At 45.1% G+C, this 17,500-nt stretch overlaps 2 protein-coding genes across 5 annotated transcripts in view; both read left to right on the top strand.

Annotated features, from left to right (window-relative positions):
- LOC135095342 (protein Tob1-like) overlaps nucleotides 1-4,407 on the top strand; it is a 9,613-nt gene extending 5,206 nt beyond the window's left edge. For 2 of the 4 annotated variants that reach the window (XR_010264315.1, XR_010264314.1), the window contains exon 4: nucleotides 2,686-3,102. Coding sequence is in view for 1 of the 4 variants with exons in the window: in XM_063996105.1 (XP_063852175.1) it covers nucleotides 3,546-3,631 (86 nt within the window). In the remaining 3 variants the exon portion in view is untranslated. Of the gene's footprint in view, nucleotides 1-2,685; nucleotides 3,103-3,545 lie in introns of those variants that run through there. The other 2 variants (XR_010264316.1, XM_063996105.1) reach the window with 2 other exon arrangements.
- A 2,240-nt stretch (nucleotides 4,408-6,647) lies between these two features.
- On the top strand, nucleotides 6,648-17,401 carry LOC135095236 (RB1-inducible coiled-coil protein 1-like). Its single transcript, XM_063996018.1, has 13 exons — nucleotides 6,648-7,136; nucleotides 7,467-7,629; nucleotides 9,595-9,791; nucleotides 10,204-10,261; nucleotides 11,478-11,666; nucleotides 12,141-12,288; nucleotides 12,651-12,777; nucleotides 13,121-13,347; nucleotides 13,448-13,542; nucleotides 15,509-15,679; nucleotides 16,404-16,517; nucleotides 16,787-16,857; nucleotides 17,206-17,401. Coding segments are annotated over exons 8-13 (648 nt in total). The 5' UTR covers nucleotides 6,648-7,136; nucleotides 7,467-7,629; nucleotides 9,595-9,791; nucleotides 10,204-10,261; nucleotides 11,478-11,666; nucleotides 12,141-12,288; nucleotides 12,651-12,777; nucleotides 13,121-13,346.
- Nucleotides 17,402-17,500: the final 99 nt, after the last annotated feature.

Here is a 17,500-nt window from a genome sequence, read left to right on the forward strand (position 1 = left end):
GGCCTTCTACTTTTAACACTCCTAAAAATGAACCCTAGTACCCTATTTGCCTTGTTTCTGGCTTCTATGCATTGTTTCCCTAGACGGAGTTCAGAGCTAACTACAACCTGGCATATCCTGCATGTTTTCCTGGGTGAAGACAGTTAAAAAATAATCATTCAGAAGTTTACTTATCTCCTCCCCAGAAGTAACCAGCTCCCATCTGCTGCCTTTAATGGACCTACAGTATCCTTATTCTTCGTCCTGTATACCTGATAAAATCCCTTGGGGTCTGTCTTTGCCTGGCTGGCTACCTTTAATTCATAATTGCCCTTTGCTTTCCTCGTTAACCTCCTCACTGTTCTAACTAATTCATTGTATTGTGACTTTAACATTTCTTCACCTGCCCTCAATCTCATATATACTTCTCTTACACCCTATACGGTAAAATCCCTCTCATCCGGCATTCCAGTATCCGGCAGCCTCAAGCATCCGGCACAATTTTCCCCGAGCCTTAAAATCAATAAAAAATCAATGCGTACTCATAAAATTGATAAAAATTCCCACGCGAGGCATACTTTGTCCCCTCGCCACCAGAGCACACTGCTTGGCGCCACCCGCGGCCCACTGCACCACGTTCACCCAGTGACTCGGCCTCGCGTGTGCACTGTTTATCACCTGACGCCTTCACCGTGCCTAAAGTTGTAGAAGAGAGGAAGCGTGTTGTGCTTACACTGAAGCAGCCAATCAGATCAGCTGGTCTTTGATGTGGTAAGATGTGTGAGTGTAGGCTGGTGATCGTGGACACAATTTCACTTCTATTCAAGTATCCGGCATGTCGGCGGTCCCGTTGATGCCGGATAAGAGGGATTTTACCGCATAATGCTTTAACCTAGCAGTCGTCCATTTAGGGTCTTTTTTGTGTGATCTTATTGTCCTATACGGGATATTTGCTGACTGGCCCGTGTGAAATTTATCTACGAAATATTTATACAATTCATCTACATTTACCTCACCCAATCCCCTCATCTTGGCCCCTACCATCCTCTGCACTCCCTCGTCTACTCGCCTCGACCTCACCTCTCTCATTTCAGCATGACCTGACATTCCAACACATTCACACCTGTCTCCCCCTTCCTCTCTCCTCCGCCCCTTATGGACACATCTTGCCTCCTGTTGTCCTGCACCCTCGCGCCTCACCTCGCGTCTCACCCTGCCTTATCTCTCTGAACTCCGTCCCTGACCTGACCTGACCCTGCATCCCTTGCCAGTCCAGTCCTTGGAGGTACCTTTTTAATTCCTCAACGTGTGTTTTCCTAAAGTCAGGTATTTTACTAGTCTTTTTGCTTCTAACAGTTTATTATTCCCATTCTAAATTGTACCTAATTTCCCTATGGTCGTTGTTACCTCCAACTGCTGCCCTCCGACCTCTACCTGCGTGACTCTAGTAGTAGTGGTGGTGGTGATGGTGGTGGTAGTAGCAGTAGTAGTAGTAGTAGTGGTGGTGGTGAGAGAGAGAGAGAGAGAGAGAGAGAGAGAGAGAGAGAGAGAGAGAGAGAGAGAGAGAGAGAGAGATTGGTTTTCAGAGTGGTGGGTAAGTGTATTGGGCTAGAATGCGTCTGAAATGGGCTGGATTGGGCTAGAATGGGCTGGATTGGGCCGGAATGGGCTAGAATGGGCTGTATTGGGCTAGAATGGAATGTATTGGGCTGGAATGGGCTAGAATGAGCTGGATTGGGCTAGAATGGGTCTGAAATGAGCTGGATTGGGCTAGAATGGGTCTGAAATGGGCTGGATTGGGCTGGAATGGGCTGTATTGGGCTAGAATGGACTGTATTGGGCTGGAATGGGCTAGAATGACCTGGATTGAGCTAGAATGGGCTGTATTGGGCTAGAATGGACTGTATTGGGTTGGAATGGGCTAGAATGACCTGGATTGGGCTGGATTGGGCTAAAATGGGCGGGAATGGTCTGGAATGAGTTGGGGTGAGGTAGATTGGGCTGGAATAGGCTAGGATGGGCTGGATTGGGCTGGAATGAATTGGAATGAGCTGGATTGGGCTGGAATAGGCTGGGATGGGCTGGATTGGGCTGGAATAGGCTGGATTGGGCTGGAATTAGTTGGAGTGAGCTGGATTGGGCTGGAATAGGCTGGGATGGGCTGGATTGGGCTGGAATAGGCTGGTTTGGGCTGGATTGGGCTACAATGAGGTAAATAATGGGACTGTTTGTCAAGATTGAAAAAAAACATGATTTTTCTTAAAATATAAAAAAATAATTTATTTGACTTAAATTTTTTTTTGTATTAAAGTTATTGTTGCTTTTTTTTATTTATTTTTATTTATTTATTTTGTTTTATTTATTTATTTTGTTTTTTGTTTAGTAAGCTTGTGTAAGTGATGAGGCCATACTGTTGTTGTTGTTATTGTTGTTGTTGTTGTTGTTGTTGTTGTTGTTGTTGTTGTTGTTGTTGTTGTTGTTGTTGTGAAGCAGGCCAGTGTTCGTGACACAACACACTCCATTACACAGTTAACAAACAAATAATTTTTTGCATTAAAAAATGACAAATAGCAGAAAGTGTAATCAGATTTGTTATATTAAACTAACTAACTTTGCATTAAAAAATAAATAAATAAATAAATAAACATATAAGCTCATTAAACTTCATAATTAAATTTATTATCATTATTACCAACAAAAAACAAGTTGTGTTTGAGGTGCAAGAGATGCGGGGAGGAGACTGCCAGGGAGGTGATGGGAGAGAGGGAGCCCCGTGCTGCTTCACCTTTCCCAGGGTGAGTGCTGGCAGTCTGGCCAGGCGGCGGTGGTGGTGGTGGTGGCGGTGGTGACGCTACCCGGGGACAGGCAGCGTGGTGGTGGTTGGCCTGGTGTCTCTGGCCAGGTGGTGCGGGGCCTGGAGGAGGTGCAGGAGGCAGCCCGCCACTGCCCCACTGCTGAGGTGACTGTGGTGCAGTGTGGCGTGGTGCTGGCACGGCACTGCTGCACCACACCACACACCACACCACTGCCACCATCATTTATTTATTTATTTATTTTTGAGTAGACAAGCAAACACATACACACGCCCATAAACACACACACACACACACACACACACATACATACATACAGACAGACATACAGACAGACAGACGGACACACATTTAAAGTTCAGAGTGCGGGTTGTGATGGTGGCGGTTGTTGGTGTGAATATTGGCGGCAGGACACACCGCTCCACGCATTGCTCCTTCACTAACAACACGAAAGTTTCCAGCGCAAACACTTCTGTTATCAATATTCACACTGTCTCATTTTGCTTCTCAATAAAATGATTGTACAAACACAAATCTTGCTTTTCATTTTCCTTCAGGTGGAAGTGAAAGGCCGCGCTGCACCCTCAGTTACACTAGTGCTCCTCTTATTACCATTATTACTATTATTATTATTATTATTATCATTATTATTATTATTATTATTATTATTATTATTATTATCATTATTATTAACTGTAGGTTGACTTTGTAAGTTTGCTTTAGTCACCGTCAATCTGTTCTTTCTCTTTGAAGACTGCGTTGATGGAAGGGGTGACTGCACCAATGTCACTGCGGGGGACTGCGCTCAAAACTGTGCCACGCTTGACTTTCCTTGGTGACGGAATACACAGAGGAGATGTGCCGCAACACTGCAGCAAAGGCAGGGGAGATGTGGGCACTTATACAGTCATACCAGTGACGTAATGGCTGCACCGCTTATTTGGGTGGCTCATGAATAACAAGATAAAGTTAAACAAAAGCAAAATTTTGTGAGGAAGAGCAAAGGGATTTACGTTGTAGCATTGTTTGAGTGAGCGGTAGAAGACAGCTAGATATGCAACATTGCGGCGGTGAGAGAGAGGCTGAAGACAGTCAGTTAGAGGAGAGGAGTTGATGAGACGAAAAGCATTTGATTCCACCCTGTCTAGAAGAGCAGTATGAGTGGAACCCCCCAGACATGTGAAGCATACTCCATACATGGACGGATAAGGCCCTTGTACAGAGTTAGCAGCTGGGGGGGGATGAGAAAAACTGGGGGAGACATCTCAGAACACCTAACTTCATAGAAGCTGTTTTAGCTAGAGATGAGATGTGAAGTTTCCAGTTCAGATTATAAGTAAAGGACAGACCGAGGATGTTCAGTGTAGAAGAGGGGGACCATTGAGAGTCATTGAAGAAGAGGGGATAGTTGTCTGGAAGGTTGTGTCGAATTGATAGATGGAGGAATTGAGTTTTTGAGGCATTGAACAATACCAAGTTTGCTCTGCCCCAATCAGAAATTTTAGAAAGATCAGAAGTCAGGCGTTCTGTGGCTTCCCTGCATGATATGTTTACCTCCTGAAGGGTTGGACATCTATGAAAAGACGTGGAGAAGTGCAGGGTGGTATCATCAGCGTAGGAGTGGATAGGACAAGAAGTTTGGTTTAGAAGATCATTAATGAATAATAAGAAGAGATTGGGTGACAGGACAGAACCCTGAGGAACACCACTGTTAATAGATTTAGGAGAAGAACAGTGACCGTCTACCACAGCAGCAATAGAACGGTCAGAAAGGAAACTTGAGATGAAGTTACAGAGAGAAGGATAGAAACCGTAGGAGGGTAGTTTGGAAATGAAAGCTTTGTGCCAGACTCTATCAAAAGCTTTTGATATCTCCAAGGCAACAGCAAAAGTTTCACCAAAATCTCTAAAAGAGGATGACCAAGACTCAGTAAGGAAAGCCAGAAGATCACCAGTAGAGCGGTCTTGATGGAACCCATACTGGCGATCAGATACAAGGTTGTGAAGTGGTAGATGTTTAACAATCTTCCTGTTGAGGATAGATTGAAAAACTTTAGATAGGCAGGAAATTAAAGCAATAGGACGGTATAGTTTGAGGGATTAGAACGGTCACCCTTTTTAGGAACAGGCCGAATGTAGGCAAACTTCCAGCAAGAAGGAAAGGTAGATGTTGACAGACAGAGATGAAAGAGTTTGACAAGGCAAGGTGCAAGCACGGAGGCACAGTTTCGGAGAACAATAGGAGGGACCCCATCAGGTCCATAAGCCTTCCGAGGGTTTAGGCCAGCGAGGGCATGGAAAACATCATTGCAAAGAATTTTAATAGGTGGCATGAAGTAGTCAGAGGGTGGAGGAGAGGGAGGAACAAGCCCAGAATCGTCCAAGGTAGAGTTTTTAGCAAAGGTTTGAGCAAAGAGTTCAGCTTTAGAAATAGATGTGATAGCAGTGGTGCCATCTGGCTGAAGTAGAGGAGGGAAAGAAGAAGAAGCAAAGTTATTGGAGATATTTTTGGCTAGATGCCAGAAATCACGAGGGGAGTTAGATCTTGAAAGGTTTTGACATTTTCTGTTAATGAAGGAGTTTTTGGCTAGTTGGAGAACAGACTTGGCATGGTTCTGGGCAGAAATATAAAGTGCATGAGATTCTGGTGATGGAAGGCTTAAGTACCTTTTGTGGGCCACCTCTCTATCATGTATAGCACGAGAACAAGCTGTGTTAAACGAAGGTTTAGAAGGTTTAGGATGAGAAAAAGAGTGAGGAATGTACGCCTCCATGCCAGACACTATCACCTCTGTTATGCGCTCAGCACACAAAGACGGCTCTCTGACACGGAAGCAGTGGTCATTCCAAGGAAAATCAACAAAATACCTCCTCAGGTCCCCCCAACTAGCAGAGGCAAAACGCCAGAGGCACCTTCGCTTAGGGGGATCCTGAGGAGGGATTGGAGTGATAGGACAAGATAAAGATATGAGATTGTGATCGGAGGAGCCCAATGGAGAAGAAAGGGTGACAGCATAAGCAGAAGGATTAGAGATCAGGAAAAGGTCAAGAATGTTGGGCGTATCTCCAAGACAGTCAGGAATACGAGTAGGGTGTTGCTCTAGGTCATGGAGGATAGCAAAGTTGTAGGCTAGTTCACCAGGATGGTCAGTGAAGGGAGAGGAAAGCCAAAGCTGGTGGTGAACATTGAAGTCTCCAAGAATGGAGATCTCTGCAAAAGGGAAGAGGGTCAGAATGTGCTCCACTTTGGAAGTTAAGTAGTCAAAGAATTTCTTATAGTCAGAGGAGTTAATTGAGAGGTATACAGCACAGATAAATTTAGTATGAGAGTGACTCTGTAGTCGTAGCCAGATGGTGGAAAACTCGGAAGATCAAGAGCATGGGCACGAGAGCAGGTTAAGTCATTGGCACATAAACGCAGCATCCAGCTTTGGATCGAAAATGAGGATAGAGAAAGTAGGAAGGAACAGAAAAGGGGCTACTGTCAGTTGCCTCAGACACCTGAGTTTCAGTGAGGAAAAGAAGATAAGGTTTAGAAGAGGAGAGGTGGTGTTCTACAGATTGAAAATTAGATCTTAGACCGCGAATGCACAAGTTAATGAAGAAAAAGTTGAGGGGGGTGTCAAGACACTTAGGGTCGTCGACGGAAAGGCAGTCCGACCTGGGGACATTTATGGTCCCCTCACCAGATGGGGACTCCGAGGCTGGTGTAGGAGTCACCATGATGATTTTAAAATTTTTGAGTGAATGGTGTGTGTGTTATTAGGTGCTTGTAGTTTTGTGTGGAGGAAGAGAGTTGTCTTTAGAGGGCAGGCTGTGACTGCCCCCTTGTGTTGTGAGACACAAAGGGAAACGTTCAGTGAGGTCACATCTGGCTTTAATGATAAGTTCACAGCACCCCCTGAACAGTGCTTTAGACCTCACTGGGAGTAATTATCGTTTCGGCAGGTGTCTACTGCCTCCTCCAGCTCACACACAGAGGCACGCTGACAGTGCTGCCAGTGTGTCGTGGCAAGGAAGAAAGGGAAGGGACCCTAAAAGAGATGAAAAAGTCCCTTGTGCACGCCTGGGAAGTACGCCTGAGGGAGTTTAGGTGTTAAATTAGAGGAGACATGTTGACCCCGTGCTCTCAAGTAGCCGATCTGCGGAAGACGTCACAAGAAGAATAACAACAAGATCAAGAACAAGATCATCGTCATTGTTGCCTTGTTTACCTTTGTCACAGTGCTCCTCCTCCTGCTGTCCGTGTGTATGTGTGTCTGTGTGTGCGTGTGAGCCTGCCTGTGTGTGTGTGCGTGTGTCTTTTGAAGGCACCTCTCAGGCCGCTGCTGTCTCCTCTGCCTGGTGAGTGAGGGCGATCTCTCTCTCTCTCTCTCGTACACACGCAACGAAAACTACTACTACTACTACTACTACTACTACTACTACTACTACTACTACTACTACTACTACTACTACTACTACTAAGGTTTAATTTCCTGATCTCTCTCTCTCTCTCTCTCTCTCTCTCTCTCTCTCTCTCTCTCTCTCTCTCTCTCTCTCCTTGGTCTCTTTTTCCTTATAATTATCTCCTCCTCCTCCTCCTCCTCCTCCTCTTCCTCCTCCTCCTCCTCCTCCTCCTCCTCCTCCTGTTGTTATTTGTTTCGTGAATATCATTAAGTGTTGTGTCTGCAGGAAGGAAGGAGAACAATTCGTGACAAACAAATAAAGGAAGGAAGGAAGGAAGGAAGGAAAGAAGGAAGGAAGGAAGAAAGAAAGGATAGTGTTGAGTCTCGCAGGTCACGCCAGCGTCTTGTAAACTGTAAATTTGCTTGCTTCACCTGGCAATTGTGAACCAGTAAGTCAATTCTTGCTTCACTTTAGGTTTGGTTAGGTTAAGTTAGGTTTGGTTAGGTTTGGTTAGGTTAAGTTAGGTAATATTATGTTTGGTTAGGCTAAGTTAGGTTTGGTTAGGTTTGGTTAGGTATGGTTAGGTCTGGTTAGGTTAAGTTAGGTTTGGTTAGGTTTGGTTAGGTTTGGTTAGGTTAAATTAGGTTTGGTTAGGTTAAGTTAGGTTAAGTTAGGTAATATTATGTTTGGTTAGGTTAAGTTAGGTTTGGTTAGGTTAAGTTAGGTAATATTATGTTTGGTTAGGTTAAGTTAGGTTTGGTTAGGTTAAGTTAGGTTTGGTTAGGTTAGGTTAGATTAAGTTAGGTAATATTATGTTTGGTTAGGTTAAGTTAGGTTTGGTTAGGTTAAGTTAGGTTTGGTTAGGTTTTGTTAGGTTAGGTTTTGTAATATTATGTTGAGTTAGGTTAGCTTGTGTTGTGTTGTGTTGTGTTGTGTTAAGCCGTGAGGTTGTTGTGCACCGTGGACAGGTGGACGGGTGCAGCAGTGAGCACACTGGTGTGTGGGGCTTGGCACACCAGTGGTGCGCTGGTCAGTAAACACAGCTGTAGATTTAAAGTCATTTTTCTCCTTTGCAATTACTGAGTGCACCTTTTGTTGACTGTTGAACATTAGCAAGGGACAGGAACATGTGCAACACCAACACACCACCATGCATTGACCCTTTCCTCTGAGGCAAGGTGTTCACACTCCACCACTGAACACTCACCCTTTTTATGGTGTGAACAACTAAGACACGGTAACACAAACAAACAAACAAACAAACAAACAATGTGCAGTGCAGAATTGGAGTTGTGTCATTGAAAACCACCTACACTGATGAAATAAATCAATAAATTATGACATTTGCAACAACTTGTATTTGTAGGTGAAGAAAATGAGTGGGATTAGTGTGAGTGGTTTGGTGAGTGGCATGCAGCGTGTTCCAGCACGGAAGCCTTCTCTGTTCTCAATGCTAAAATTAACGTGCTGCCCAAACAAACAAAGTTGTCGCTGGCTTGTCACAAATGTGCATGTCACACACAAATGGTTTGAATAATCTTGAAGTAAACACACTTTCTATAAACAACACTGCTCACTACACTCACACACACACACACACACACACACACACACACACACACATAAGTAAATAAATATGTGTGTGTGTGTAAATAAATATGTGTGTGTGTGTGTGTGCGTGTGTGTGTGTGTGTGCGTGCGCATGTCAAGCCACACGAGTTGTTGGGACAGAGAGAAGGTGCCCATGTGCTTTCTCCTTGACGGCCGCAGTGTGACTGGCGCTGCGGCAGTGGGAAGCTTGCCAACACAGGGGCACCTCTTGTTGTTGTCTGATGCAGCTAGTGGCTTGAGTTAGGTTAGGTTAGGTTAACTTTGGTCAGGTTAGGTTAGGTTAGCCTTGGTTGGGTGAGGTTAGGTTAACTTAGGTTAGGTTAGATCAGGTTAGGTTAGGTTAGAGTTAGGTTAGGTTAGGTTAGCTTAAGTCAGGTTAGGTTAGATCAGGTTAGGTTAGAGTTAGGTTAGATCAGGTTAGGTTAGCTTAAGTCAGGTTAGGTTAGGTTGGAGTTAGGTTAGGTTAGGTTAGGGTATGGTGCAAGAAGTAAAGGGGATGGCAGTGTTGGTTGTAGCTGCAAATTTAGCAGGATAACTAAGGTGATGCTATAAAAAAATGACCAAAGGTGTTTTTGATGCATTTGTACCACAGGTGATGTGCCGACTTAGCCTGACCCACCCCTAACCTAACCTAACCTAACCTAACACAATGAAATCTAAAGCAACCTAGCCTAACCTCTCTCTCTCTCTCTCTCTCTCTCTCTCTCTCTCTCTCTCTCTCTCTCTCTCTCTCTCTCTCTCTCTCTCTCTCTCTCTCTCTCTCTCTCTCTCTCTCTCTCTCTCTCTCTCTCTCTCTCCTCAGCCAAGCAAAAACCAAGCCATCCTATTGGTCAACAGGTGATCACCATCAGCCCTCCCATTGGCCCAGAGCTTTGTGGATTGTGATTGGACGGCTGACTGGCTGACCTGACCTGACCTCAATCGAGCCAACATGATTTACGTTTTCCTCGTTGACACTGGCACCATGATGACCTTTGACATGAACCTGGCACTAGAGAGGTAGGCAGAGAGAGAGAGAGAGAGAGAGAGAGAGAGAGAGAGAGAGAGAGAGAGAGAGAGAGAGAGAGAGAGATGTATTTTTTGGCAAAGGTATTTATGTAATTAGAATTATATCAATGTGTGTGTTTGTGACCTGTCAATATACATAGGCCTACAGATTTTGTGACCAGTCAATATACATAGGCCTACAGATTTTGTCACCTGTCAATATACATAGGCCTACAGATTTTGTGACCTGTCAATATACATAGGCCTACATAGGTACTTGAGTAAGCCTTTAGTTAGCTGAACAGTCTGAGGCAACAATCACACTAATAATAATAATGATAATAATAATAATAATAATAATAATAATAATAATAATAATAATAATAATAATGATAATAATAATTGGTTTATTTATTTTGTGCAGTGTTGAGGTGTTGAAGGGTGCAATACACAATGCTGTCAAGGTGCCCACAGACAAACAGGTCAGTATTGCCAGATAGCTTACCTTAGCTTAGGTTAGGTTAGGTTAAGTTTGGTTAGCTTAGAGTTCTTCCAAACTGGTGTGTGTGTGTGTGTGTGTGTGTGTGTGTGTGTGTGTGTGTGTGCGTGTGTGTGTGTGTGTGTGTGTGTCTCCGCTGAGGCCAAATAAGACAAGTTTTTCCATGAGGTGTGGACGGACGGGAGGGGTGTGGGTGATGGTCCTGTGGGTCCTGGCATGGGCGGTGCTGGGTGGCGGCCGTCACGTGGTTTGGTGCGGGAGAGACTCCTGGGCAGTGAGAGGAATGGCAGAGGGGCTGGCAGAGTGAGGGTGCACCAGCAGACACACCCTGCCTGACTGTGGTGCACAACAAACTCACCAGTGACAAGGCTGTGTGTCCCTCGGCTGGTGAGGCAAGGCACGCTGGCTGGAGCCGGCGAGGGAGAGGCAGCCTGCACCAGGAGACTGACTGACTGACTGACTGACTGACTGACTGACTGACTGGCTGGCTGGCTGGCTGGCTGGCTGGCTGGCTGGCTGGCTGGCTGGCTGGCTGGCTGACTGGCTGGCTGGCTGGCTGGCTGACTGACTGACTGACTGACTGACTGACTGACTGACTGACTGACTGACTGACTGACTGACTGACTGACTGACTGACTGGCTGACTGACTGACTGACTGATGGACTGACTGACTGACTGACTAACTAACTAACTAACTGTGTGGCTGACTGACTGATGGACTGACTGACTGACTGACTGACTGACTGACTGACTGAGTTTACCTGTGTGGGCCAATTCAGGCTGTGCAGTGTGTGTGTGTGTGTGTGTGTGTGTGTGTGTGTGTGTGTGTGTGTGTGTGTGTGTGTGTGTGTGTGTCAGTGTCTGGGATGCCTCCCCTCTTCAGCTTGTCAACTCTGCCAGGGTCATTGACACACGCGAGTCACTCTGGCAATCTTGTTGTATTTTTCATGTTAGTTTGTGTTTTGTATTGATTTTTGTTTTATTTTTTGTTGTTTGTTGTTAATGTTTTGTGAGTTGTGTTAATATTTGATGTTGTTTGTTGAATTTGTAGAATTGCTATGTGCCTATTGCTTGTTTGCAAGGTGACAGTGGTTAGTGTGTGTGTGTGTGTGTATGTTACTACTACTACTACTACTACTACTACTACTACTACTACTACTACTACTACTACTACTACTACTACTACTACTGTCAACAGGTGCTGCTGGTGGTGGTGGTGGTGGTGGTGGTGAAGGGGTGAGAATGGTGGTTGACTTGCAGTGGTGAGGCAGGCAGATGCAGCAAGCCAGCAGGCCTACATGTGGCAGGCTCAGCACAAGACACATCTGCCTGTGTCTGCCTGGTAGCCTCATCTGTGTGGTTGGCAGCCTTCCTCCACAGCTCCCTGGTGACTCCCCACTCACCACCACTGACAGCCTCCTTGGTGATGCTGCTCCATTCACCCACCACTCTCTTCCACACACACTTCCTTCCTGTCTCTTTCCTCAATTTTTTGAAGCCCAGTCTGCTACTTGTCGTCCTGCCCACCGGTCCTCAGTGTGCTGGCTGCGTCCCCCTCGCCTTGACCCCCCATGCCCCTCTTGACCTCCCCTCCCTCATCCTTGTGGTCACTCTCCCAGTGCTGGCTGTACCACCCCAGGCTGCAGCCCTCCCCACTGACCTCTCACCTTCCTGGCTGACCTCACCTCTGACCACTGCCAAATACAACTTTTACTCCTTGATATTCTGTTATTTTATTGTGTGTGTGTGTGTGTGTGTTTGTTTGTTTGTTTGTTTGTTTATTCAGCTTTATTTTATTGAATTACTACTACTACTACTACTACCACTACTACTACTACTACTACTACTAATACTGTTGCAGGCACAGGTGGAGGGGTGTCTCAACATGCCAGCCACTTACAACACTGTGGTGGCGCGGACACAGTTAGCACAGCAGTTTTACGAGCACGCTAGTGAGGTCACCAGAACGTGTCGCCAACTTGTTCACGACCAGCATCTGCAGCAACAAGGTCAGGTCGGGTTAGGTCAGATTAGGTTAGGTTATGTTAAGGAAGGTTAAGTTAGGTTTTTCAAATTTGAATGTTGTGAGTGTGTCAAAATGAAGGTCATGGGTTCTGAAGGTCACAAGGGGTTCTGAAGGTCACAAGGGAAAGCAGAAGGAGAGGGAAAGTAAAGAGGAAGAAAGAGAAAAAGATAAAGAAGAGAAGAGGGAACAAAGAAGAAGAAGAAATAATTGTTATGAATTTGTCTCTCTCCTCTTCCTCTTTCTTTCCTCTGTCCACTACTACTACTACTACTACTACTACTACTACTACTACTACTACTACTACTACTACTACTACTACTACTACTACTACTACTACTACTGCAGGCTGAGCAGCAGTGGTGGCCAACTTGGAGGACATTGTGGCAGCCTTCAGAACAAGACATGACGCATTCCAGCAAAATTTTGTGGAGTATCTCAGTGGCCGGGAGGAGAAGGTCGCCCTGCTTCAGTCGTGAGTTTGTGTGTGTGTGTGTGTGTGTGTCAGGGTTGGAGGAAAGGTGGAGGGAACATGGAGGAAGGTCTGTGAGGGAGAAGCCTGGAGGTAACTATTGGAGGGAGATATGGAGGAGAGAAGAGAGGGAGGTGGAGAGAAGGTCTTGCTTATATTTCTATCATTTACAAGTCTCTCCTACAGTTTTGTGTGATGCTCCACTCTTCCTGCCAACTTACCGGTAGGGAGAGGAGGAAGAGGAGAGAGGAGAGAGGAGGAAAGAGAGGAAAGATTGGTTGAAACGTGTGTATGTGTGTCTGTCTGTCAACACTACTACTACTACTACTACTACTACTACTTACAGTTTTGAAGAGGACCTTAAGCTACTGGCAAGGATTCCAGTCTTCCCTGAACTCTTGGGGAAGACACAAGAGGAAGAGGAAGAGGAAGAAGCTGGGAAGAAGAGGAGGACAAGCACAGCACAGAAGAAAGAGGAGGAGGAAGAGAAGGAAGAGGAGGAGAAGGAGGAGGAGGAAGAGGAGGAAGAGCAGGAGGAGGAGAAAAGAGGAGGAGAAGGAGGAAAAAGAGAAAGTAAGTTGTTGTTATTGTTGTTGTTGTTGTTGTTGTTGTAAATAAGAATAATTGTTGATATATCTCTCTCACTCTCTCTCTCTGTGTGTCTGTCTGTCAGTGAGGCAAGTGTCGCTGCTGGACTGGATCAGCGCCAAGGACAGCCAAAGTGACGTCAGACAGATTGCCCAACTCTGCTGCAGGGGACTGGCCCAGGTGTGTGTGTGTGTGTGTGTGTGTGTGTGTGTGTGTGTGTGTGTGTGTATGTCAGGTATTCACACCTAATTCTTGCTGCGTAATTCTGTTTCCGCAGGATTGAGTCAAGTTTGTAATTTTGCATTGTTTAACAAGTTGAGTGTTGTCACAATTGTCTTTAGTGTGGCTCCCCCTCCCCCTGTGTTAGAATATTGCATGTTTCCAAGGCCACAGGGACACTCAGCCTGGTTCTCAAGAGTGTTTCTTCTGTCACTAATGCACAAATGTTGTTAATCTGTCTCTGGAACTGTAAAAACACCTTTGAAAACCCACATCACTTCAACTACAGCCTTTTAAAAGAGTGTTTCTCCCATCAGTAATGCAGAAATATTAATCTGTCACTGCAACTGTAAAAACACCCTTGAAAACCCACATCACTTCAACTACAGCCTTTTAAAATAATGTTTCTCCCATCAGTAATGCAGAAATGTTAATCTGTCACTGTAACTGTAAAAACACCCTTGAAAACCCACATCACTTCAACTACAGCCTTTTAAAAGAGTGTATCTTGTCAGTAATGAAGAAATGTTGTTAATCTGTCACTGCAACTGTAAAAACACCCTTGAAAACCCACATCAGTTCAACTACAGCCTTTTAAAAGAGTGTTTCTCCCATCAGTAATGCAGAAATATTAATCTGTCACTGCAACTGTAAAAACATCCTTGAAAACCCACATCACTTCAACTACAGACTTTTAAAATAGTGTTTCTCCCATCAGTAATGCAGAAATGTTAATCTGTCACTGCAACTGTAAAAACACCCTTGAAAACCCACATCACTTCAACTACAGCCTTTTAAAAGAGTGTATCTTGTCAGTAATGAAGAAATGTTGTTAATCTGTCACTGCAACTGTAAAAACACCCTTGAAAACCCACATCACTTCAAGTACAGCCTTTTAAAAGAGTGTTTCTCCTGTCAGTCATGCAGAAATGTTAATCTGTCACTGCAACTGTAAAAACACTCTTGAAAACCTGCGTCACTTCAACTGGAGCCTTTTAAAAGAGTGTTTCTCCTGTCAGTAATGCTGAAATGTTAATCTGTCACTGCAACTGTAAAAACATCCTTGAAAACCCACGTCACTTCAACTACAGCCTTTTAAAAGAGTGTTTCTCCTGTCAGTAATACAGAAATGTTGTTAATCTATCACTGCAACTGTAAAAACACCTTTGAAAACCCACATCACTTCAACTACAGCCTTTTAAAAGAATGTTTCTCCCATCAGTAATGCAGAAATGTTAATCTGTCACTGCAACTGTAAAAACACCCTTGAAAACCCACGTCACTTCAACTACAGCCTTTAAAAGTGTTTCTCCTGTCAGTAATGCAGAAATGTTGTTAATCTGTCACTGCAATTGTAAAAACACACTTGAAAACTCGTGTCACTTCAACTGGAGCCTTTTAAAAGAGTGTTTATCCTGTCAGTAATGCAGAAATGTTGTTAATCTGTCACTGCAACTGTAAAAACACCCTTGAAAACCTGTGTCACTTCAACTACAGCCTTTTAAAAGAGTGTTTCTCCTGTCAGTAATGCAGAAATGTTGTTAATCTGTCACTGCAACTGTAAAAACACCCTTGAAAACCTGTGTCACTTCAACTACAGCCTTTTAAAAGAGTGTTTCTCCTGTCAGTAATGCAGAAATGTTGTTAATCTGTCACTGCAATTGTAAAAACAAACTTGAAAACTCATGTCACTTCAACTGGAGCCTTTTAAAAGAGTGTTTCTCCTGTCAGTAATGCAGAAATGTTGTTAATCTGTCACTGCAACTGTAAAAACACCCTCAAAAACCCGCGTTACTTCAACTAGACACACACACACACACACACACACACACACACACACACACACACACACACACACACACACACACACACACACACACACACACACACACACTCACTCAGCACCAGTACTGCTGCTGCCACACAGATCAGTGAGGGGCTGCTGGAACAAGTGGGGCAAGAGGTCAGCGCTGTGCTTCGAGAGGCAGACCGGCCACAGATGAAGGAGGTGAAGGGGCTTGGTGAGCGCCTGTGTGGCCTGGAGCAGCTCATGCATGATGCTGCCTACGTGGTGCAGGAGCAGAGCAATTTCTCACAGGTACTCCTTCATATCTCCCTCCACAAGTTACCTCCACACTTCTCCTTCCTAACAGACCTTCCTCCATGTTCTCTCCACTTTTTCTCCAATCCTGAGTATCCTGCAAGTCTTGCTTCATAGTTAAAATAGTGCTTTTGTTAGATAGTCTGACATCACCGCCAGCCATTTTCCCCTCCACCACCCTCTATTCTTTCCTCCATATCTCTCTCCATGAGTTACTTCCACACTTCTCCTTCCTCACAGACCTTCCTCCATGTTTCTTCCACCTTTTCTCCAATCCTGATTATCCTGCAAGTCATGCTTCATAGTTAAAATAGTGCTTTTGTTACATAGTCTGACATCACCGCCAGCCATTTTCCCCTCCACCACCCTCTATTCTTTCCTCCATATCTCCCTCCATGAGTTAGCTCCAGGCTTCTCCTTCCTCACAGACCTTTCTCCATGTTTCTTCCACCTTGTCTCCAATCCTGACTATCCTGCGAGTCTTGCTTCATAGTTAAAATAGTGCTTTCGTTAGATAGTCTGACATCACCGCCAGCCATTTTCCCCTCCATCACCCTCTATTCTTTCCTCCATATCTCTCTCCATGAGTTACCTCCACACTTCTCCTTCCTCACAGACCTTCCTCCATGTTCCCTCCACCTTCCCTCCAATTCTGACTATCCTGTGTCTCTTGGTTCATAGTGAAAATAGTGCTTTTTTTGACCTGTGCTCTCTCTGGCAGGCTCTGTTGAAGAACCAGGACAGGGCAGGGAAGGTGAATGACCCATCTATATTCCCTGACCTCTGCACTTCACACCGCAAGAATTTGATGCACATGTTGAAAAACCATCAAAAGGTGTGTGTGTGTGTGTGTGTGTGTGTGTGTGTGTGTGTGTGTGTGTAATAGTAGTAGTAGTAGTAATAGTAGTAGTAATATAGGAACATAATAAAAATAATCAAAAAATACTATGAAATTCTTACTGGAGGTGTTACTAACTCTCTCTCTCTCTCTCTCTCTCTCTCTCTCTCTCTCTCTCTCTCTCTCTCTCTCTCTCTCTCTCTCTCTCTCTCTCTCTCTCTCTCTCTCTCTCTCTCTCTCTCTCTCTCTCTCTCTCTCTCTCTCAGCTGCAAGACATCAAAAGGAGATGCATCAAGGCAAAGGAAGAGCTGTCGGAGAATTTGCACGTTAGATTGAAGTAAGTATTCACAGCAGCAGGAGGAGGAGGAGGAGGAGGAGGAGGAGGAGGAGGAGGAGGAGAAGAAGAAGAATCAGCTGTTCCTTTTTTTGGTAATGATATTTGTTTGTTTGTTTGTTTTCTTTCTCAGTTTCTCTCCTTCCTTCCTTATTTTCTTGTTATCATCATTGTCCTTCTCTTTTCATTATTCACTTTGAGCTGTGTTGTCACTTGTTCCTCTTTCTTCTCTCCCTCCATTACAAAATTTTCCCTTTTCAACTCCCACCCCCTCTGTTTCTCCCTCCCCCCCCTCCCTCCCTGCCTCCCTGCCTCACTGCCTGTCTCTCTTAACCGATCCTGACCCCATAGGTGGATAATGTATATAGAGAGGCGCCTGTACGAGGCGGACACGCGCGTCTCCATGCATCAAGAGAGTGTTCGGTGCCTGGCTGGACTCCTGCAGGTGGTGGAGCAGATTCACCGCGCCCCGAGGGTCTATGCCGCAGCCGTCACGGAGGTGGCTCGCCGGCACGCCTTCTCCAGGGCCTTCCTGCAGGTGAACTAAGGGTCAGAGGAGGGTGAGGATTGGAGGGGAGGTGGAGGGATGACTGGGGAAGGTGTGTGAGGAAGGAGAAGCATAGAGGTATCTTGTGGAGGGAAATAT

Source organism: Scylla paramamosain, chromosome 48, assembly GCF_035594125.1.
Source record: "Scylla paramamosain isolate STU-SP2022 chromosome 48, ASM3559412v1, whole genome shotgun sequence".
In the NCBI taxonomy this organism is placed as follows: Eukaryota; Metazoa; Arthropoda; class Malacostraca; order Decapoda; family Portunidae; genus Scylla; species Scylla paramamosain.

Coding starts and splice junctions, on each gene's coding strand:
- LOC135095236 (XM_063996018.1), top strand. Junction 13,543..15,508: donor GCTGCAGGGGACTGGCCCAG/GTGTGTGTGTGT, acceptor GCTGCCACACAG/ATCAGTGAGGGGCTGCTGGA. Junction 16,858..17,205: donor AATTTGCACGTTAGATTGAA/GTAAGTATTCAC, acceptor CTGACCCCATAG/GTGGATAATGTATATAGAGA.